Consider the following 23,348-nt stretch of genomic DNA (forward strand, 5'->3'; position numbering starts at 1 on the left):
CTCTGTCTGCTCCGTCTCTGTCTGCTCTGTCTGCTCTGTCTCTGTCTGCTCCGTCTCTGTCTGCTCTGTCTCTGTCTGCTCCGTCTCTGTCTGCTCTGTCTCTGTCTGCTCCGTCTCCGTCTGCTCTGTCTGCTCCGTCTCTGTCTGCTCTGTCTCTGTCTGCTCCGTCTCTGTCTGCTCTGTCTCTGTCTGCTCTGTCTGCTCCGTCTCTGTCTGCTCCGTCTCTGTCTGCTCTGTCTGCTCCGTCTCCGTCTGCTCCGTCTCTGTCTGCTCTGTCTCTGTCTGCTCCGTCTCTGTCTGCTCCGTCTCTGTCTGCTCTGTCTCTGTCTGCTCCGTCTCTGTCTGCTCTGTCTCTGTCTGCTCCGTCTCTGTCTGCTCCGTCTCTGTCTGCTCTGTCTCTGTCTGCTCTGTCTCTGTCTGCTCCGTCTCTGTCTGCTCTGTCTCTGTCTCTGTCTGCTCCGTCTCTGTCTGCTCCGTCTCTGTCTGCTCCGTCTCTGTCTGCTCCGTCTCTGTCTGCTCCGTCTCTGTCTGCTCTGTCTCTGTCTGCTCTGTCTGCTCCGTCTCTGTCTGCTCCGTCTCTGTCTGCTCTGTCTCTGTCTCTGTCTGCTCCGTCTCTGTCTGCTCCGTCTCTGTCTGCTCTGTCTCTGTCTGCTCCGTCTCTGTCTGCTCTGTCTCTGTCTCTGTCTGCTCCGTCTCTGTCTGCTCCGTCTCTGTCTGCTCTGTCTCTGTCTGCTCTGTCTCTGTCTGCTCCGTCTCTGTCTGCTCTGTCTCTGTCTGCTCTGTCTCTGTCTGCTCTGTCTGCTCCGTCTCTGTCTGCTCCGTCTCTGTCTGCTCTGTCTCTGTCTGCTCCGTCTCTGTCTGCTCCGTCTCTGTCTGCTCTGTCTGCTCTGTCTGCTCTGTCTCTGTCTGCTCCGTCTCTGTCTGCTCTGTCTCTGTCTGCTCTGTCTCTGTCTCTGTCTGCTCCGTCTCTGTCTGCTCTGTCTCTGTCTCTGTCTGCTCCGTCTCTGTCTGCTCCGTCTCTGTCTGCTCTGTCTGCTCTGTCTCTGTCTGCTCTGTCTGCTCCGTCTCTGTCTGCTCTGTCTGCTCTGTCTCTGTCTGCTCTGTCTCTGTCTGCTCCGTCTCTGTCTGCTCCGTCTCTGTCTGCTCCGTCTCTGTCTGCTCTGTCTCTGTCTCTGTCTGCTCCGTCTCTGTCTGCTCTGTCTGCTCTGTCTGCTCTGTCTCTGTCTGCTCCGTCTCTGTCTGCTCTGTCTCTGTCTGCTCCGTCTCTGTCTGCTCCGTCTCTGTCTGCTCCGTCTCTGTCTGCTCCGTCTCTGTCTGCTCTGTCTCTGTCTGCTCTGTCTGCTCCGTCTCTGTCTGCTCCGTCTCTGTCTGCTCCGTCTCTGTCTGCTCCGTCTCTGTCTGCTCTGTCTGCTCCGTCTCTGTCTGCTCTGTCTCTGTCTGCTCCGTCTCTGTCTGCTCCGTCTCTGTCTGCTCCGTCTCTGTCTGCTCTGTCTCTGTCTGCTCCGTCTCTGTCTGCTCCGTCTCCGTCTGCTCCGTCTCCGTCTGCTCCGTCTCTGTCTGCTCCGTCTCTGTCTGCTCTGTCTCCGTCTGCTCCGTCTCTGTCTGCTCCGTCTCTGTCTGCTCTGTCTCTGTCTGCTCCGTCTCTGTCTGCTCTGTCTGCTCTGTCTCTGTCTCTGTCTGCTCTGTCTGCTCTGTCTCTGTCTGCTCTGTCTCTGTCTGCTCCGTCTCTGTCTGCTCCGTCTCTGTCTGCTCCGTCTCTGTCTGCTCCGTCTCTGTCTGCTCTGTCTCTGTCTGCTCTGTCTCTGTCTGCTCTGTCTCTGTCTCTGTCTGCTCTGTCTGCTCTGTCTCTGTCTGCTCTGTCTGCTCTGTCTCTGTCTCTGTCTGCTCTGTCTCTGTCTCTGTCTGCTCTGTCTGCTCTGTCTCTGTCTGCTCTGTCTGCTCTGTCTCTGTCTGCTCCGTCTCTGTCTGCTCTGTCTGCTCTGTCTCTGTCTGCTCTGTCTGCTCCGTCTCTGTCTGCTCCGTCTCTGTCTGCTCCGTCTCTGTCTGCTCCGTCTCTGTCTGCTCTGTCTCCGTCTGCTCCGTCTCTGTCTGCTCCGTCTCTGTCTGCTCCGTCTCTGTCTGCTCTGTCTCTGTCTGCTCCGTCTCTGTCTGCTCCATCTCTGTCTGCTCTGTCTCTGTCTGCTCCGTCTCTGTCTGCTCTGTCTCTGTCTGCTCTGTCTCTGTCTGCTCCGTCTCTGTCTGCTCTGTCTCTGTCTGCTCCGTCTCTGTCTGCTCTGTCTCTGTCTGCTCCGTCTCTGTCTGCTCCGTCTCTGTCTGCTCCGTCTGCTCCGTCTGCTCTGTCTGCTCCGTCTGCTCCGTCTGCTCCGTCTGCTCCGTCTGCTCTGTCTGCTCCGTCTGCTCTGTCTGCTCCGTCTGCTCCGTCTGCTCTGTCTGCTCCATCTGCTCCGTCTGCTCCGTCTGCTCTGTCTGCTCCGTCTCTGTCTGCTCCGTCTGCTCCGTCTGCTCTGTCTGCTCCATCTGCTCCGTCTGCTCCGTCTGCTCCGTCTGCTCTGTCTGCTCTGTCTGCTCCACCTGCTCCGTCTGCTCCGTCTGCTCCGTCTGCTCTGTCTGCTCCGTCTGCTCCGTCTGCTCTGTCTGCTCTGTCTGCTCCGTCTGCTCCGTCTGCTCTGTCTGCTCCGTCTGCTCTGTCTGCTCCGTCTGCTCCGTCTGCTCCATCTGCTCTGTCTGCTCCGTCTGCTCCGTCTGCTCTGTCTGCTCCGTCTCTGTCTGCTCCGTCTGCTCCGTCTGCTCTGTCTGCTCCATCTGCTCCGTCTGCTCTGTCTGCTCCGTCTCTGTCTGCTCCGTCTGCTCCGTCTGCTCTGTCTGCTCCATCTGCTCCATCTGCTCTGTCTGCTCCGTCTGCTCCGTCTGCTCCGTCTGCTCTGTCTGCTCTGTCTGCTCCATCTGCTCCATCTGCTCTGTCTGCTCCGTCTGCTCCATCTGCTCTGTCTGCTCCGTCTCTGTCTGCTACGTCTGCTCCGTCTGCTCTGTCTGCTCCGTCTCTGTCTGCTCCGTGTGCTCCGTCTGCTCCGTCTGCTCCGTCTGCTCTGTCTGCTCTGTCTGCTCCGTCTCTGTCTGCTACGTCTGCTCCGTCTGCTCTGTCTGCTCCATCTGCTCCGTCTGCTCCGTCTGCTCTGTCTGCTCTGTCTGCTCCGTCTCTGTCTGCTCCGTCTGCTCCGTCTGCTCCGTCTGCTCCATCTGCTCTGTCTGCTCCACGAGGTCGACATGTAAACCTTCCAGCTTTGGTAACAAAAAAAGCACTTTTTTTCTCATTTTCGGCTCTTCTTTTAAACTAAAAACTCCTGTTGAGATCAAGGTCCTTGTTCCAAGGGGGCGCTGGCAGCAGCAGTTCTGAGGGGTCCAGAGTGGTCCAGTGCAACTCTGGACCTCCAGAGATCTCAAGAAAGTTTTGCAGAATTTGCTCCTAACAAAAAATAAATCCAAAAAAACTAAAGTTTTCGTGAGTTCCACAGCCTTTGTAAAAAGTTTGTAAGCAGGACTTGAGAACAAACATGTAAGAACAGCTTCAGTTTGTTTCAAAAGAAACAAGCTGAAACAAACAGGAATGTTTTTAAAAACAATGATGTGTTTATGAAGCGCGGAGAAGAGGAAGACACTTACGATCAGCCGGATTGAGTTTAATGCGGTACGACATGGCGGCTCGATGAGGACTCCATTTGATGCAGAACTTGTCGTGGTCGACGTTGTAGGTCTCTATGTTGGTCACGTTCAGGTAAACTGTACAAATAAAACACAACAGAAAAACATTTAATGAAAAATTTAAAAAGCTGATTCATGTTTTTATGTCTGGATTTCCAAAACAGATAAGTTTGTTCATTTATGTGAATGTTTCAGATCCAGAACAAGCTGGTCCAGTTGGACCAGACCAGTAAAATAGCAGCACATTAGAAATAATGTTTGACTGCAAAGAAATTTAAGCACATGATCAAAAAAGATTACATTTAATGATCATTTTACTAAATAAAAAAATCATTTAATTTATAGACCTCTTAACATAAAACAGGTAGGAAATATTTACTTACAGGAATTTATTATGTAACATCCTGAAGTTTCTACAAAAATGTTCTTCAATTGCATTTTGAATAATTTATCAAATTTATTTACATATTTTATTTGTATTTATTTTTCTATACATATTTCATATTTAAAATACATATTTCAATAAAATATACATTTATCCAATATATTTCTAATTAAATTTAATAAAAAAAAACTAAATCTATGTATGAACATTTTACATACTACATGAATTTTATGTATAGATATTTATTTGATCTAAAATATATACTCATTTCCAGGTTTATTATAACTTTCAGATTAACATGGATCTATAAAACCAGCAAAAAGTCCAGGATGCCATATGAAGACGAGTATGAAGTTTTTTTTAGATATACAAACATGTACATTTTTACATGTATGCAGTAATCCGGACCACCTGAACTGATTCACCTTGTTAGCGAAAGTTAGCTAGCATTAGGTAAAGTCTTTAGACCACAGAATCCTGTTGGACAGGCTGGAAAACTGGGCCGGACATTCTGGACTGGTCCTTAACTGGTTAAGGTCTGGTTTAGAAGGCCGGAGTTATTTCATCATGCTCTACAGTTGTGAATCTGAGCGAGTGGCCATGACTTGTGGAGTCACTCAGGGGTCGGTCCTCGGACCTCTTCTGGTCTACTGGTATCGACTCCCTTTGGGTCGAGTACTGCAGAACTTCAACATCAATTATCTGGAATTGGAACCTGGTCTGGAACCTGGAGACTCAGAGACCAGGTCTGGAACCCTGAGACTCAGAGACCAGGTCTGGAGCCCTAAGACTCAGAGACCAGGTCTGGAACCCTGAGACTCAGAGACCAGGTCTGGAACCCAGACACGCAGAGACCAGGGTTTGTAGACCATAGTAGTATGTAGACCATAGTACAGACCACATTAGGGTCCAGACCAGAGACCAGACCAGAGTCTAGACTGTAGACCATACTACAGACCAGATTAGGGTCCAGACCAGAGACCAGACCAGAGTCCAGACTGTAGACCATACTACAGACCAGATTAGGGTCCAGACTGTAGACCATACTACAGACCAGATTAGAGTCTAGACTGTAGACCATACTACAGACCAGATTAGGGTCCAGACTGTAGACCATACTACAGACCAGATTAGAGTCTAGACTGTAGACCATACTACAGACCAGATTAGAGTCTAGACTCTAGACCATACTACAGACCAGATTAGGGTCCAGACTGTAGACCATACTACAGACCAGATTAGAGTCTAGACTGTAGACCATACTACAGACCAGATTAGAGTCCAGACTGTAGACCATACTACAGACCAGATTAGAGTCCAGACTGTAGACCATACTACAGACCAGATTAGAGTCCAGACTGTAGACCATACTACAGACCAGATTAGAGTCTAGACTGTAGACCATACTACAGACCAGATTAGGGTCCAGACTGTAGACCATACTACAGACCAGATTAGAGTCCAGACTGTAGACCATACTACAGACCAGATTAGAGTCTAGACTGTAGACCATACTACAGACCAGATTAGAGTCTAGACTGTAGACCATACTACAGACCAGATTAGGGTCCAGACTGTAGACCATACTACAGACCAGATTAGAGTCCAGACTGTAGACCATACTACAGACCAGATTAGAGTCCAGACTGTAGACCATACTACAGACCAGATTAGGGTCCAGACTGTAGACCATACTACAGACCAGATTAGAGTCCAGACTGTAGACCATACTACAGACCAGATTAGAGTCCAGACTGTAGACCATACTACAGACCAGATTAGAGTCCAGACTGTAGACCATACTACAGACCAGATTAGAGTCCAGACTGTAGACCATACTACAGACCAGATTAGAGTCCAGACTGTAGACCATACTACAGACCAGATTAGGGTCCAGACTGTAGACCATACTACAGACCAGATTAGAGTCCAGACTGTAGACCATACTACAGACCAGATTAGAGTCCAGACTGTAGACCATACTACAGACCAGATTAGAGTCCAGACTGTAGACCATACTACAGACCAGATTAGAGTCCAGACTGTAGACCATACTACAGACCAGATTAGAGTCTAGACTGTAGACCATACTACAGACCAGATTAGAGTCCAGACTGTAGACCATACTACAGACCAGATTAGGGTCCAGACTGTAGACCATACTACAGACCAGATTAGAGTCCAGACTGTAGACCATACTACAGACCAGATTAGAGTCTAGACTGTAGACCATACTACAGACCAGATTAGAGTCCAGACTGTAGACCATACTACAGACCAGATTAGAGTCCAGACTGTAGACCATACTACAGACCAGATTAGAGTCCAGACTGTAGACCATACTACAGACCAGATTAGAGTCCAGACTGTAGACCATACTACAGACCAGATTAGAGTCCAGACTGTAGACCATACTACAGACCAGATTAGAGTCCAGACTGTAGACCATACTACAGACCAGATTAGGGTCCAGACTGTAGACCATACTACAGACCAGATTAGAGTCTAGACTGTAGACCATACTACAGACCAGATTAGAGTCTAGACTGTAGACCATACTACAGACCAGATTAGAGTCCAGACTGTAGACCATACTACAGACCAGATTAGAGTCCAGACTGTAGACCATACTACAGACCAGATTAGAGTCTAGACTGTAGACCATACTACAGACCAGATTAGGGTCCAGACTGTAGACCATACTACAGACCAGATTAGAGTCTAGACTGTAGACCATACTACAGACCAGATTAGAGTCCAGACTGTAGACCATACTACAGACCAGATTAGAGTCTAGACTGTAGACCATACTACAGACCAGATTAGAGTCCAGACTGTAGACCATACTACAGACCAGATTAGAGTCCAGACTGTAGACCATACTACAGACCAGATTAGAGTCCAGACTGTAGACCATACTACAGACCAGATTAGGGTCCAGACTGTAGACCATACTACAGACCAGATTAGGGTCCAGACTGTAGACCATACTACAGACCAGATTAGAGTCTAGACTGTAGACCATACTACAGACCAGATTAGAGTCTAGACTGTAGACCATACTACAGACCAGATTAGAGTCCAGACTGTAGACCATACTACAGACCAGATTAGAGTCTAGACTGTAGACCATACTACAGACCAGATTAGAGTCCAGACAGTAGACCATACTACAGACCAGATTAGAGTCTAGACTGTAGACCATACTACAGACCAGATTAGAGTCCAGACTGTAGACCATACTACAGACCAGATTAGGGTCCAGACTGTAGACCATACTACAGACCAGATTAGAGTCTAGACTGTAGACCATACTACAGACCAGATTAGAGTCCAGACTGTAGACCATACTACAGACCAGATTAGAGTCCAGACTGTAGACCATACTACAGACCAGATTAGGGTCCAGACTGTAGACCATACTACAGACCAGATTAGGGTCCAGACTGTAGACCATACTACAGACCAGATTAGGGTCCAGACTGTAGACCATACTACAGACCAGATTAGAGTCTAGACTGTAGACCATACTACAGACCAGATTAGAGTCTAGACTGTAGACCATACTACAGACCAGATTAGAGTCCAGACTGTAGACCATACTACAGACCAGATTAGAGTCCAGACTGTAGACCATACTACAGACCAGATTAGAGTCTAGACTGTAGACCATACTACAGACCAGATTAGAGTCTAGACTGTAGACCATACTACAGACCAGATTAGAGTCCAGACTGTAGACCATACTACAGACCAGATTAGGGTCCAGACTGTAGACCATACTACAGACCAGATTAGGGTCCAGACTGTAGACCATACTACAGACCAGATTAGGGTCCAGACTGTAGACCATACTACAGACCAGATTAGAGTCTAGACTGTAGACCATACTACAGACCAGATTAGAGTCCAGACTGTAGACCATACTACAGACCAGATTAGAGTCCAGACTGTAGACCATACTACAGACCAGATTAGAGTCCAGACTGTAGACCATACTACAGACCAGATTAGGGTCCAGACTGTAGACCATACTACAGACCAGATTAGAGTCTAGACTGTAGACCATACTACAGACCAGATTAGAGTCCAGACTGTAGACCATACTACAGACCAGATTAGAGTCCAGACTGTAGACCATACTACAGACCAGATTAGAGTCCAGACTGTAGACCATACTACAGACCAGATTAGGGTCCAGACTGTAGACCATACTACAGACCAGATTAGGGTCCAGACTGTAGACCATACTACAGACCAGATTAGAGTCTAGACTGTAGACCATACTACAGACCAGATTAGAGTCCAGACTGTAGACCATACTACAGACCAGATTAGAGTCCAGACTGTAGACCATACTACAGACCAGATTAGGGTCCAGACTGTAGACCATACTACAGACCAGATTAGAGTCCAGACTGTAGACCATACTACAGACCAGATTAGAGTCCAGACTGTAGACCATACTACAGACCAGATTAGAGTCTAGACTGTAGACCATACTACAGACCAGATTAGAGTCCAGACTGTAGACCATACTACAGACCAGATTAGAGTCCAGACTGTAGACCATACTACAGACCAGATTAGAGTCCAGACTGTAGACCATACTACAGACCAGATTAGAGTCCAGACTGTAGACCATACTACAGACCAGATTAGGGTCCAGACTGTAGACCATACTACAGACCAGATTAGAGTCTAGACTGTAGACCATACTACAGACCAGATTAGAGTCCAGACTGTAGACCATACTACAGACCAGATTAGGGTCCAGACTGTAGACCATACTACAGACCAGATTAGAGTCTAGACTGTAGACCATACTACAGACCAGATTAGAGTCTAGACTGTAGACCATACTACAGACCAGATTAGAGTCCAGACTGTAGACCATACTACAGACCAGATTAGAGTCCAGACTGTAGACCATACTACAGACCAGATTAGAGTCCAGACTGTAGACCATACTACAGACCAGATTAGAGTCTAGACTGTAGACCATACTACAGACCAGATTAGAGTCCAGACTGTAGACCATACTACAGACCAGATTAGAGTCCAGACTGTAGACCATACTACAGACCAGATTAGGGTCCAGACTGTAGACCATACTACAGACCAGATTAGAGTCTAGACTGTAGACCATACTACAGACCAGATTAGAGTCCAGACTGTAGACCATACTACAGACCAGATTAGAGTCCAGACTGTAGACCATACTACAGACCAGATTAGAGTCTAGACTGTAGACCATACTACAGACCAGATTAGAGTCCAGACTGTAGACCATACTACAGACCAGATTAGAGTCCAGACTGTAGACCATACTACAGACCAGATTAGAGTCTAGACTGTAGACCATACTACAGACCAGATTAGAGTCCAGACTGTAGACCATACTACAGACCAGATTAGAGTCCAGACTGTAGACCATACTACAGACCAGATTAGGGTCCAGACTGTAGACCAGACCAGACTTAACTTTTTTCTTACTAAATATTTTTGCCTTTCGGGGCTTCTGGACCATTCTTCATCCAGATTTGTTCATTAGAAACACTTTAGAACTAGTTTCAGACTAGCGGCTAGCTGAGTCTTCTTCTCCTTGCTGGACTTTGTAGAACAGCGTGCTGACTGACACATTACCACCACCAGGTGGAGGCAAGCGGCACTGCAGCTCCTGGATAACAGTAACATCTGTTGTGCCAAAGGCTTTTGCAGCCCTCCACGTGGAGCTGGAGGCCTCAGGATGGCTGAGAGTCACTGGCATAAATGGCTACATATGTTGGGATTCCTACATACGTGTCGTTCCCTGTCCGACGAGAGGCGCGCTCATGCCAGCGGTGTACTGAGCCAGAACTTTGACATCGTAGGTGGTTCCAGGCTGCAAATTGGTCAGAGTGAAGGAGGTCACGTCGCCCACGAAGATGTCGATTGGCTGGTTTTTACCTGGAAACAGGACAGCAGGAAGTGTTGGCGCACTGCTCCTCAACGCCACGCTCAGGGAAAGATGCAGCTGGTGCTGCAGCTCTGACCTTCAGGAGAGTAGATGAGCCTGTATCCCTGGACTGGAGCTGGAACCGGGTCCCAGGCCACCCGGAATCTGGTGTACCACTCGTCTGAGACCCGAAGGTCTGTGGGACTCAACATACCAACTGTTACAGAGAGGAGACAGCATCGTCATCATCACAGTTTGGATTTGTCCAGTCTAATTTCATCTGTAAGTTCTGGATCTGTAGCGGGGCTGGGGGCAGAGGGGGCGGGTGCCCCAGGCCCCCGCCTGTCATAGGCCCCCTGACGAGGGCGTTACCGAAGACCGACTGCTGCAATCGCTGAAAAACTGATAATAAAAAATAAATCATTTTATTTACACAGTGCTTTATGTCAAGTAAACGGACTGAAAGTGTTTGGCAGCAGGGCAAACTGCCTGCTGATAAACGTGACGTGAGAAGCAGGAACGTTTCCACGGCAGCAGGCAGATGATGAAGACGTACAGAGATTTCCACCGAATCGCATCGCTGTGAAGATGCAGCCATTGGAACCCAGAGTCACTGCTTTCTACGCTGGCGACGTGTCGCGTCCGGGGTGTCCAACAAGGCTGCTGGCGCGCGTTGGCTGCTGTCAGCTGTGGCTGCACACAGGATCGAACCTGTTGTGGTTCCTGCTCTGACCTGTGCTGCAGTGGGTGTGCCTGTTTCCCTGGCAATCAAGTCCACACCAGGTTCTCATCGGGTAATCAGCAGCAGCAGCAAGATAAAAGGCCAGCTCAGTTCACCAGTCATCGCCTGATTGTTGTTTCATCTGCGGTAACAGCTCTCGGCCATTGCAGCATTTCAGCTTAAGAATTTAAACTGCTTGTTTCACAACTGTCTGTTCTGTCACCAGTGCATGAGTCTTGCCTGCCTGCCCGTCAACCTGCCTGCCTGCCTGCCTGCCCGTCGACCTGCCCGCCTGGCCGCCAACCTGCCTGCCTGCCTGTCAACCAGCCTGCCTGCCCGCCAACCTGCCTGCCTGCCTGCCTGCCCGTCGACCTGCCCGCCTGGCCGCCAACCTGCCTGCCTGGCCGCCAACCTGCCTGCCTGCCTGTCAACCAGCCTGCCTGGCCGCCAACCTGCCTGCCTGGCCGCCAACCTGCCTGCCTGGCCGCCAACCTGCCTGCCTGGCCGCCAACCTGCCTGCCTGCCTGCCTGCCCGTCAACCTGCCTGCCTGCCCGCCAACCTGCCTGCCCGTCGACCTGCCCGCCTGCCCGTCGACCTGCCCGCCTGGCCGCCAACCTGCCTGCCTGGCCGCCAACCTGCCTGCCTGCCTGCCTGCCCGTCAACCTGCCTGCCTGCCCGTCAACCTGCCTGCCTGCCCGTCAACCTGCCTGCCTGCCCGTCAACCTGCCTGCCTGCCTGCCTGCCCGTCAACCTGCCTGCCTGCCTGCCTGCCCGTCGACCTGCCTGCCTGCCCGCCAACCTGCCTGCCTGGCCGCCAACCTGCCTGCCTGCCTGTCAACCAGCCTGCCTGCCCGCCAACCTGCCTGCCTGCCTGGCCGCCTGCCTGCCTGTCAACCAGCCTGCCTGCCCGCCAACCTGCCTGCCTGCCTGGCCGCCTGCCTGCCTGTCAACCAACCTGCCTGCCTGGCCGCCAACCTGCCTGCCTGCCCGCCAACCTGCCTGCCTGGCCACCTACCATTCTGCCCAGGAGAACAATAAACCTGTCCTAGTATCCACGTCCAATCTGCACTTGGGTCCTTGTTTGTCCTACACTACAACAGAACCGGCGGAACCACATCACGGCCGGTGGTCCAGGACGCCCGGTGGTCGCTGCTGTCTGCAGTGTCACCTCTTTTCACCCTGATAATCTGCTGCTTCAGGCGGCGCCAGGACACTCTGAACAGTAAAACTCTGGGCTGAAGTTCCCTGCAGCTTTTCATGTGTTCTCATGTAAACATGGCTCTATAGAGGCTTTCCTGGAAGAGCCGTACGGCCGGTCTCTGCAGCGCTGGCTGGGACTTCTACTTAGTTGTAGCTTTATAATAAAATCATGATATTATAAGTATTACTGCCTTCTTTCCACCTGCATTCCACAAGAACCTTTTCCCTTCTTTAATTCTCTGCTGCAGAAGCAGTTTGGATTTCAGTTCAGGTTCTGTAGTTGCTGTGATTGGTTCACTGTGTGGCCAGTGAACCAATCACGTGTTCTGTTCTGCTGTTCTCCGTGAGTTAAAGCGTACGTGTAAAATACTAAGAGTTCAGATGAGTCAGCGCCCGTCTTTAGTGGCTCAGGAATCTGTGATTCCTGTTCACATGAATAAACTGGTTGTCCAGTGTTCCAGTTAGACCAGTTCCCATCCCCTCTACTCGAGCTGGTCAGCCCCGCCCCTGTTTGCCTGGTCAACGTACGGGTGCGTCCGTTTCCGTTCAGGGATCCTCCCGGCCCCTCGGCGTAGACGGCCTCCACCGTCATGTTGTACGGTGTGTCCGGCCGCAGATTCTGCAGCATGGCATTGTTCCGGTTTCCTGGGACCATCGTCTGAGGACAGAGTCAGAAAACAGAGTCAGGAAACAGAGGAAAGAAATCTAAACACCAATGGCGAGGCAGCATCCTGAATCCAGGATGGTTGTGTCTTACAGGGACGACTTGTTGAAGCTAAATGAATTAAAGCTGAAGAAGTGCTGATTTCAGCTGTCTAGGTGAGTTACTGCAGGAGTTTCTGTCCTGGATTCAGCTGATTCTGTGCACTGCAGGTGTCGGGTTCTGTCGTTAGTAGGACTGCAACGATTCCTCAATGTTGTCAACAAAAATCAACAATGAAACAAGTCGACAATGAATTCTGTTGTCGACTATTGTGGCCAGACGTGTTTTTCCTACGGAGTGAGGCATCTCGCTTCATCATGTGATGGTGTCTCTGCTGGGTGGTAATATACACAGAAATGGCGGCATCCACAACAACAGCGCGTACCAAAACGTCTCAAGTTTGGGAACGTTTAAGCCTGGACAAGGCAAACAAAAAGATCTCCTTTAAGTTTGCAAAGCAGACCTTGCTTGTCGTGGCAGCACGTTGGTGATGTAGGAGCGTTTAAAGAGGAAGCAAGTCGGGCGTTTAAATGAACCGGAGTCTGACTCACCTCAGTAAGATTACGTTCTACACTAACCAGCAGACTGAGACATGAAAAATAAAACGTCTTGTCTGACTGCATGACTAAAGTATTTACATGAAATGCCTGCAGTCCAAAGGAAATCCACCATGGAGCCTTTCTGCAGAGGAAGCAGACGCTGTAGCAGGCGACCGCCCTCAGACAGTCAGTCTGATCTGCGATATGAAGCCACTCGTTTCATTCAGTTTGTTCCAACAACTCTGAATATTTTCTCCTCTCTGGACAAACTCTGTCCTCTGCTGTCTGAAGCAGCCAGACAGAACCCTCCCAGTCCATGGCTCACTGAGACATCACAGAGCAGGTCTCAGGCCAGCAGAAAGAAAAGAAGTCCCTGACTTGTCAGAGTCCCAGCAGAACCTCTCAGTCTTCACATCCAGCCTGACGGCTGCCAACATAGACTTCTATCAGAAGCAGATCCACAATGCTCCCAACACACGGCAGCTGTTCATGGCCTTTAACTGTCTTCTTTCTCCAGCAGCTGCTCAGCCTCCCGCCACGCTGACTGCAGACATGTTGGCTTCCTGTTTTACTGAAAAGGTTGCTACCATCAGGAATCAGTTCTCTGAGCCTGACCAGCTCAGTCCACCACATCCAGCTAGTGGTGCCTCACTTTGCTCTTTCTGCCCTCTGAATGAGGACAGAGAGAGCTTCTAACTGCACTCGGTGCTACTGGCAGGTCTGCCTGCATGCTGGTTAAACCTCTGCAGATGATCCAGAACCAGCAGCACGTCTGGTCTTCAACCAGTCCAAACTGGTTCATGTCACTCCGCTGCTAATCCCACTTCACTGGTTTCCGGTCGCAGCACGCATCAAATTCACAGCTCTGCTTCTGGTTTACAAAACAAGAACTCGAACGTCTCCCGTCTACCTTCACTCCTTAATCCAGACCTACAGTCCCTCTCCACAGCTAGGTTCCACCAGTGGAAGACGCCTCGTGTTACCACCACAACGTGGGACTAAACCACCAGCCAGACTCTTCTCCTCTGTTGTTCCACGATGGTGGAACGACCTGCTGAACTCTGTCCGCTCTGCAGAGTCCTGATCTGCTTTAAGCTGCAGACTCAGCTCCTCAGTTCTGCTCCTAGTTTAACTCTTCTGTCTGTCAGAATGAGTTAGAAAGATTCATCCCGCTCTTTGGCACAACTCAGCGCTGAATTAGCTGCGTGCACTTCTGTCCAAGAAGATATGGTGTGATGAAATCATTTTCTTGTTATTAAATAAAGGGCCCGTTGCAGGAAGGGAAGGGAACAGAAGAAGCACTGCCTCTAGAACCACTAGGCAGCACCTACATCCACCTGGACTGTCTGACCAGCACGTAATTATGATACTCCCACTGTTTGATGCTTGTGTTGTTCTCACTCTCAGATATAAATCACTTTCAAGAAAAGTGTGTGCTAAATGAGTCATCTTATTTCTGCCACTTGTCCGGGGTCGGGTCGGGGCAGCAGCCACATTCGCCAGCTCATCACAATGAACCTCTTTTCAGCCGCTTGTATTAATGCTGTTCTTTCGGTCACTACCCACAGCTGGTGATCATAGAGGAGGGAAGTAACATAGATTAGGAAGGGGATGAGTATTTTCCAATTCAACATTTTGTGAGAACAAAGTTAGAAAAAGACTTTCCGAGTCAGATTTTCCGTTGGGTTGTTTGGTCGGTGCTTTACTGGGCTTCATGTCCTGCAGGTGCTTCAGTAATGAGCACAGCTGGTCGCTGCCTCATTATTCACAACTACTAATAACGTCATTACATCCTTAATGATGCCATTTGTTTAACCAAGCCTGTAATTAGTCTCTAAACCTAGGTGAGACGAGGGAATTCTGAGATGTGACTTCACGGCATTGTTGGACCAGACCATCACAGCGATTTTTATCTAACACTAAAATTCCCAAAGACAGTTTATTTCTGTGGTGGAAATTATGCACATAGTGTAGTTTTAATATGTTACTCCTTTATTAAGCTTCTTTTATGTAGTATAAAATATATATTTGCATTGTTTAGAGTAGTTCAGTAAGCTTGTTTTAGTAGATTCATGCATAAAACTAAATGTTCTGTTCAAGGCCTGTTTCAGCTTTGACTGTTTTTATCTTCAAGCTGGAAGTTGTTCTGACTCGTGCTGCCAGGCAAAGGTTGGTTGTGTGTGCCTAAAGATCGCTGTAACACCCTGAGCAGGGGGAGAGCTCTCCAGACCTCTCGCTCACAACAACTGTGCATTGTCAATAAACTGGACAGAGCATGATTGATTTCTAGATTTATTTCTCATCGGATAAATTCCATGACAGTTTGGTGTCAGAAGTGGGATCCCACATGTTTCTGCCGGGACCAGACGGGGGGCCTGAATCCAAACAGATTCATCTTCAAACCTCGAATAGGCCTTAAGAGTGACAAGGGCCGATCACAGCGGGGTCTCCACCCACTTGCTGATTTATCTGGTGAGAAGTATATCTTTCCAAATTAGAATCTGGTCATTTGTAGAAGAATTATTTTTTTTATTTAATTACTGCATAGTTGAATGGATCAAATTACTAATCAGGCTGTAACAGGAACTTGTTTGTGTGAAATGTCAACTGTTTTCATACTGATGGTGGTTGTGCTCCTTTTCCCCTTCCAGGAATTACTTTGACGATTAAAAAAAATAAATAAATAAAAAAAATAAAGACATAAACTCTACGAGATCAGGTTCCCAAACGAAGCCCTGTGAGTAGAAATGACTGACTATTCTGACATAGCATAAATATAAGAGCAGGTGACGATGGGGACTACAGGGGGAAAGGAGGAGCAACCTAAACCAAATTCTATTATGGTGTTTTTAAAGCAGAAATATGGTGAAGATGTAAGTAAATTCTTAACGTTCTGCTGTGAAGAATGTGGGTTTCCAGAAGGAAGCTTTATGAGAATGTATCAGATGGAAAAGTTGGAACAGAAAAATAAAATAATGTGTGTGCTGGTTCACTCTCCATAAGAGGAATTAAAACTAGAGGTCTGACCTGCTATTCTCTGGAGAGTTGTGTGGAAATATGTAGGAGATTTTTTGTTATTTTTGGTGACTCTTTTCATGGGTGAAATAAAACTGTGTGATTGGCTGGCTTGGTTGACATCAGGGGGCCATAGCGGCCATCCACACAGAAATCAGTGTGTGTGTAAGTTTGCTTATATGATGGCAAGCCCCGTGGTAAAGTGGTTGTAGGATCCACATATCTGTTGTACCTAGCATCAAAATTACAAATACACATTGCGGTCCACACTAACTAATGAGTCAGCAAATTTTCTCAAGTCAATGTCCAGGAGCGTGGATATATATGTTGAAGATTGAAAATCAGATCACGGGCATTTCTCCAAAAGATGACAGTAAAGCTCGGGTGGAAGTTTTGTTTGTGGTTCTGCGGTAAACGTAAGCTGGAGGCCAACTCACAAACTCGGTGATGGGGTCTCCGGTTTGGGGGGCGTAGGCGATCCTGTACTGCCTTACGGGTCCCTCGGCGTGGTCCCAGCCGATGGTCAGGGTGCTGGTGGTGGCATCAAAAACACGCAGGTTCCTGGGTCCAGCACGCGGTACTGCCAGCAGGAAACAAAACTACGTCAAACTAAACTACCGTTTGACCCTTCTGTCCTCCTCTGGATTTTTAACTTGATTATTGTTTCGGCCAACAGCAACAACTATTTCTTTTTGTCAATTTTTCTCTCCTCACGTTTTATATCCTGTTGATGCAGTTTGTAGATCTTAATGGCTACAAACTCAGATTTACTCTTATTTTTCACTTCAGTGGCCAAAAATGATATAAAATAATCATCAATCAATATTTTATCATCTTTAAAAAGAAGTTATTTCAACTTCACACCTGAGTTTGTAAAAGATTAGCATCAAATTCATCGATTTTATTTCATATTTTTACTTAATAACACCCTCAAAAATGGTTATTAAATCATCAAATCATCTGCTAAAGAGCAGCAGAAATACAGGATGAAAAATGGTTCCTGAAGGTGAGATTGTTAACGATGCAGAAATAAACCTGAAGAGTGCAGATCATCGATCATAAACCCTTCTGTCAGCTCGGCACTCTGAAAATGTCCACTGGCTAAAAACTGCTTTAAAATCATCATAAGTCAATATTTTATTCAGCTTTTTCTCAGAAATCATTTAAATATATTCAGAACTGCTCAAAACTACCAGACATGAAATCATCCTAAGACTTTTGTCTGTGTTATCTGTCATGAATATGGTGCAAATTGTTTTTTACTGAAAAAATAAAACTTTTAGGACTTTTAACCCTTTCAACACCAGTTTGATCCTTTGAGTGATTTATTTATGACAATACAACACCTGAATAATTTTCCTTATAACGGGTCGATGGGTCTCTTTGCTGATTTGAGTTTTGTTCAAAGCGTGTACAACAAACATCAATAATCCTAATTTGTATTTTTCTGCATTACAAACAGAAAAACTTCTATAAAACCATAAATCCAGATGTTATTCAGTTTTTGTCATCAATCATTAATGAACGATAAAGGACCATTCTATTATGTAGAACTTGCACAGATCATGACATGACGCACTTCTTATCTTACAACTTGTGCTGTCTTGTTATGCAGCGGTACCTTTTGTGCTGATAAGGGTTAAATATTTCAAATACAAACAGCTGAATTGATTTCATTGCATGATTTTTCTTTTTTAATGCTTTAATCTACATCCCTTTAAGGACCTTCTTAGCCTAAAATGGCAGCGATACGTGGTATTAATGGAATCCAGTGGAGCCTTTTCGGCCACAAAGGTTATTAAAGTGATTATCTGTTAATACATAAACACTATGAAGGAAATGAAATGAAAGTAGTTGTAAATCTTTCCGTATCAAAGATCCTTATATTTATCACATAGAAGATCATGTTTTTCAAACTGGCATTTAAAGGGCTAACAGTGTGAACACGATTGAAGGTCTGGTAGCTTTCGGTAGGTCTGAAGTTGTTCAGGAGATTTGCAGAAAAGACTGGACAGAAATATTGATATATGATGATGTAGCAGGGGTCTGTGCCTGGACATTCCCGGCTTTAAGGACAGTAAGGGGAGGAAACGCGAGGAGCGAAAGTTTCACACAACATTCATGTGAAAAACAAAACGGAGTGGATTTGCAGGAGACTGGACAGAGAATGGGAATCGTACGAGTCTTTCCGTTGTCCTGAACAGGAGGTCCCTCAGCGTCTGCATAAAGGGCGGAGACCGTGACGGAGTAGGAAGTATCGGGAATCAGGTTGTCCAGGAAAGCATTGTTTATGCTTCCTGGAACCAGGACCTGCCAGGAGACAAAACCACAAGAGTCAAAACATCTTCTAAAGTAAGCGTCCAGCCAGGTCCAGGACAGGCGTGTCCTCCAGCTTCAATCACCTTATTTATACAGAACATTTCACAACATGCTTCCAATGGGCCGCACACAGTCAGAACACCGGAATGGGTTACACCTCCATCAGATAGAACGTCCACTACACCTCCATCAGATAGAACGTCCACTACACCTCCATCAGATAGAACGTCCACTACACCTCCATCACTACACCTCCATCAGATAGAACATCCACTACACCTCCATCAGATAGAACGTCCACTACACCTCCATCAGACAGAACATCCACTACACCTCCATCAGATAGAACATCCACTACACCTCCATCAGATAGAACATCCACTACACCTCCATCAGATAGAACGTCCACTACACCTCCATCAGATAGAACATCCACTACACCTCCATCACATAGAACATCCACTACACCTCCATCAGATAGAACATCCACTACACCTCCATCAGATAGAACATCCACTACACCTCCATCAGATAGAAAGTCCACTACACCTCCATCAGATAGAACATCCACTACACCTCCATCAGATAGAACATCCACTACACCTCCATCAGATAGAACATCCACTACACCTCCATCAGATAGAACATCCACTACACCTCCATCAGATAGAACATCCACTACACCTCCATCAGATAGAACATCCACTACACCTCCATCAGATAGAACGTCCACTACACCTCCATCAGATAGAACATCCACTACACCTCCATCAGATAGAACATCCACTACACCTCCATCAGATAGAACATCCACTACACCTCCATAACATAGAACATCCACTACACCTCCATAACATAGAACGTCCACTACACCTCCATAACATAGAACGTCCACTACACCTCCATCACACAGAACATCCACTACACCTCCATCAGATAGAACATCCACTACACCTCCATCAGATAGAACGTCCACTACACCTCCATCAGATAGAACGTCCACTACACCTCCATCACACAGAACGTCCACTACACCTCCATCAGATAGAACATCCACTACACCTCCATCAGATAGAACGTCCACTACACCTCCATCAGATAGAACGTCCACTACACCTCCATCAGACAGAACGTCCACTACACCTCCATCAGATAGAACGTCCACTACACCTCCATCAGATAGAACGTCCACTACACCTCCATCAGATAGAACGTCCACTACACCTCCATCAGATAGAACGTCCACTACACCTCCATCACACAGAACATCCACTACACCTCCATCAGATAGAACATCCACTACACCTCCATCAGATAGAACGTCCACTACACCTCCATCAGATAGAACGTCCACTACACCTCCATCAGATAGAACGTCCACTACACCTCCATCAGATAGAACATCCACTACACCTCCATCAGATAGAACGTCCACTACACCTCCATCACACAGAACATCCACTACACCTCCATCAGATAGAACGTCCACTACACCTCCATCAGATAGAACATCCACTACACCTCCATCAGATAGAACATCCACTACACCTCCATCAGATAGAACGTCCACTACACCTCCATCAGATAGAACATCCACTACACCTCCATCAGATAGAACATCCACTACACCTCCATCACACAGAACATCCACTACACCTCCATCAGATAGAACGTCCACTACACCTCCATCACACAGAACATCCACTACACCTCCATCAGATAGAACATCCACTACACCTCCATCAGATAGAACATCCACTACACCTCCATCAGATAGAACGTCCACTACACCTCCATCACACAGAACGTCCACTACACCTCCATCAGATAGAACGTCCACTACACCTCCATCAGATAGAACATCCACTACACCTCCATCAGATAGAACATCCACTACACCTCCATCAGATAGAACATCCACTACACCTCCATCAGATAGAACATCCACTACACCTCCATCACATAGAACATCCACTACACCTCCATCAGATAGAACATCCACTACACCTCCATCAGATAGAACGTCCACTACACCTCCATCACACAGAACGTCCACTACACCTCCATCAGATAGAACGTCCACTACACCTCCATCACATAGAACATCCACTACACCTCCATCAGATAGAACATCCACTACACCTCCATCAGATAGAACATCCACTACACCTCCATCACACAGAACATCCACTACACCTCCATCAGATAGAACATCCACTACACCTCCATCAGATAGAACGTCCACTACACCTCCATCACACAGAACGTCCACTACACCTCCATCAGATAGAACATCCACTACACCTCCATCAGATAGAACATCCACTACACCTCCATCAGATAGAACATCCACTACACCTCCATCAGATAGAACATCCACTACACCTCCATCACATAGAACATCCACTACACCTCCATCAGATAGAACATCCACTACACCTCCATCAGATAGAACATCCACTACACCTCCATCACTACACCTCGAACAGATAGAACATCCACTACACCTCCATCACACAGAACATCCACTACACCTCCATCAGATAGAACATCCACTACACCTCCATCAGATAGAAAGTCCACTACACCTCCATCAGATAGAACATCCACTACACCTCCATCACTACACCTCGAACAGATAGAACATCCACTACACCTCCATCACACAGAACATCCACTACACCTCCATCAGATAGAACATCCACTACACCTCCATCACTACACCTCCATCAGATAGAACATCCACTACACCTCCATCACTACACCTCCATCAGATAGAACATCCACTACACCTCCATCAGATAGAAAGTCCACTACACCTCCATCAGATAGAACATCCACTACACCTCCATCACATAGAACATCCACTACACCTCCATCACATAGAACATCCACTACACCTCCATCAGATAGAAAGTCCACTACACCTCCATCAGATAGAACATCCACTACACCTCCATCAGATAGAACATCCACTACACCTTCATCAGATAGAACATCCACTACACCTCCATCAGATAGAACGTCCACTACACCTCCATCAGATAGAACGTCCACTACACCTCCATCAGATAGAACGTCCACTACACCTCCATCAGATAGAACATCCACTACACCTCCATCACATAGAACATCCACTACACCTCCATCAGATAGAACATCCACTACACCTCCATCAGATAGAAAGTCCACTACACCTCCATCAGATAGAACATCCACTACACCTCCATCAGATAGAACATCCACTACACCTCCATCAGATAGAACATCCACTACACCTCCATCAGATAGAACATCCACTACACCTCCATCAGATAGAACGTCCACTACACCTCCATCACACAGAACGTCCACTACACCTCCATCAGATAGAACGTCCACTACACCTCCATCACTACACCTCCATCAGATAGAACATCCACTACACCTCCATCAGATAGAACATCCACTACACCTCCATCAGATAGAACATCCACTACACCTCCATCAGATAGAACGTCCACTACACCTCCATCAGATAGAACGTCCACTACACCTCCATCAGATAGAACATCCACTACACCTCCATCAGATAGAACATCCACTACACCTCCATCAGATAGAACATCCACTACACCTCCATCAGATAGAACATCCACTACACCTCCATCAGATAGAACGTCCACTACACCTCCATCAGATAGAACATCCACTACACCTCCATCAGATAGAACATCCACTACACCTCCATCAGATAGAACGTCCAATACACCTCCATCAGATAGAACATCCACTACACCTCCATCACTACACCTTCATCAGATAGAACATCCACTACACCTCCATCAGATAGAACGTCCACTACACCTCCATCAGATAGAACGTCCACTACACCTCCATCAGATAGAACATCCACTACAGCTCCATCAGATAGAACATCCACTACACCTCCATCAGATAGAACATCCACTACACCTCCATCACTACACCTTCATCAGATAGAACATCCACTACACCTCCATCAGATAGAACGTCCACTACACCTCCATCAGATAGAACGTCCACTACACCTCCATCAGATAGAACATCCACTACACCTCCATCAGATAGAACGTCCACTACACCTCCATCAGATAGAACATCCACTACACCTCCATCAGATAGAACATCCACTACACCTCCATCACATAGAACATCCACTACACCTCCATCAGATAGAACATCCACTACACCTCCATCAGATAGAACATCCACTACACCTCCATCAGATAGAACATCCACTACACCTCCATCACATAGAACATCCACTACACCTCCATCAGATAGAACATCCACTACACCTCCATCACATAGAACATCAACTACACATCCATCACATAGAACATCCACTACACCTCCATCAGATAGAACACCCACTACACCTCCATCACATAGAACATCCACTACACCTCCATCACATAGAACATCCACTACACCTCCATCACATAGAACATCCATTACACCTCCATCACATAGAACATCCACTACACCTCCATCAGATAGAACATCCACTACACCTCCATCAGTACACCTCCATCAGATAGAACGTCTACTACACCTCCATCACATAGAACATCCACTACACCTCCATCACATAGAACATCCACTACACCTCCATCACATAGAACATCCACTACACCTCCATCACATAGAACGTCCACTACACCTCCATCAGATAGAACATCCACTACACCTCCATCACTACACCTCCATCACATAGAACATCCACTACACCTCCATCAGATAGAACATCCACTACACCTCCATCACTACACCTCCATCAGATAGAACATCCACTACACCTCCATCA

The 23,348-nt window shown here is 47.3% G+C and overlaps 1 protein-coding gene across 2 annotated transcripts in view; it reads right to left on the reverse strand.

The window, feature by feature from the left end:
* col12a1b (collagen, type XII, alpha 1b) overlaps positions 1 to 23,348 on the reverse strand; it is a 438,574-nt gene that overhangs the window by 148,782 nt on the left and 266,444 nt on the right. For both annotated transcript variants that reach the window (XM_079255552.1, XM_079255551.1), the window contains 6 exons: positions 18,382 to 18,511; positions 16,639 to 16,781; positions 12,473 to 12,602; positions 10,120 to 10,239; positions 9,887 to 10,033; positions 3,661 to 3,777 (listed from right to left, as the gene is read on the reverse strand). In XM_079255552.1, coding sequence (XP_079111678.1) covers positions 3,661 to 3,777; positions 9,887 to 10,033; positions 10,120 to 10,239; positions 12,473 to 12,602; positions 16,639 to 16,781; positions 18,382 to 18,511 — 787 coding nt within the window. The remainder of the gene's footprint in view (positions 1 to 3,660; positions 3,778 to 9,886; positions 10,034 to 10,119; positions 10,240 to 12,472; positions 12,603 to 16,638; positions 16,782 to 18,381; positions 18,512 to 23,348) is intronic.

Source organism: Telmatherina bonti (assembly GCF_933228915.1).
Source record: "Telmatherina bonti genome assembly, chromosome: 16".
Taxonomy (NCBI): Eukaryota; Metazoa; Chordata; class Actinopteri; order Atheriniformes; family Telmatherinidae; genus Telmatherina; species Telmatherina bonti.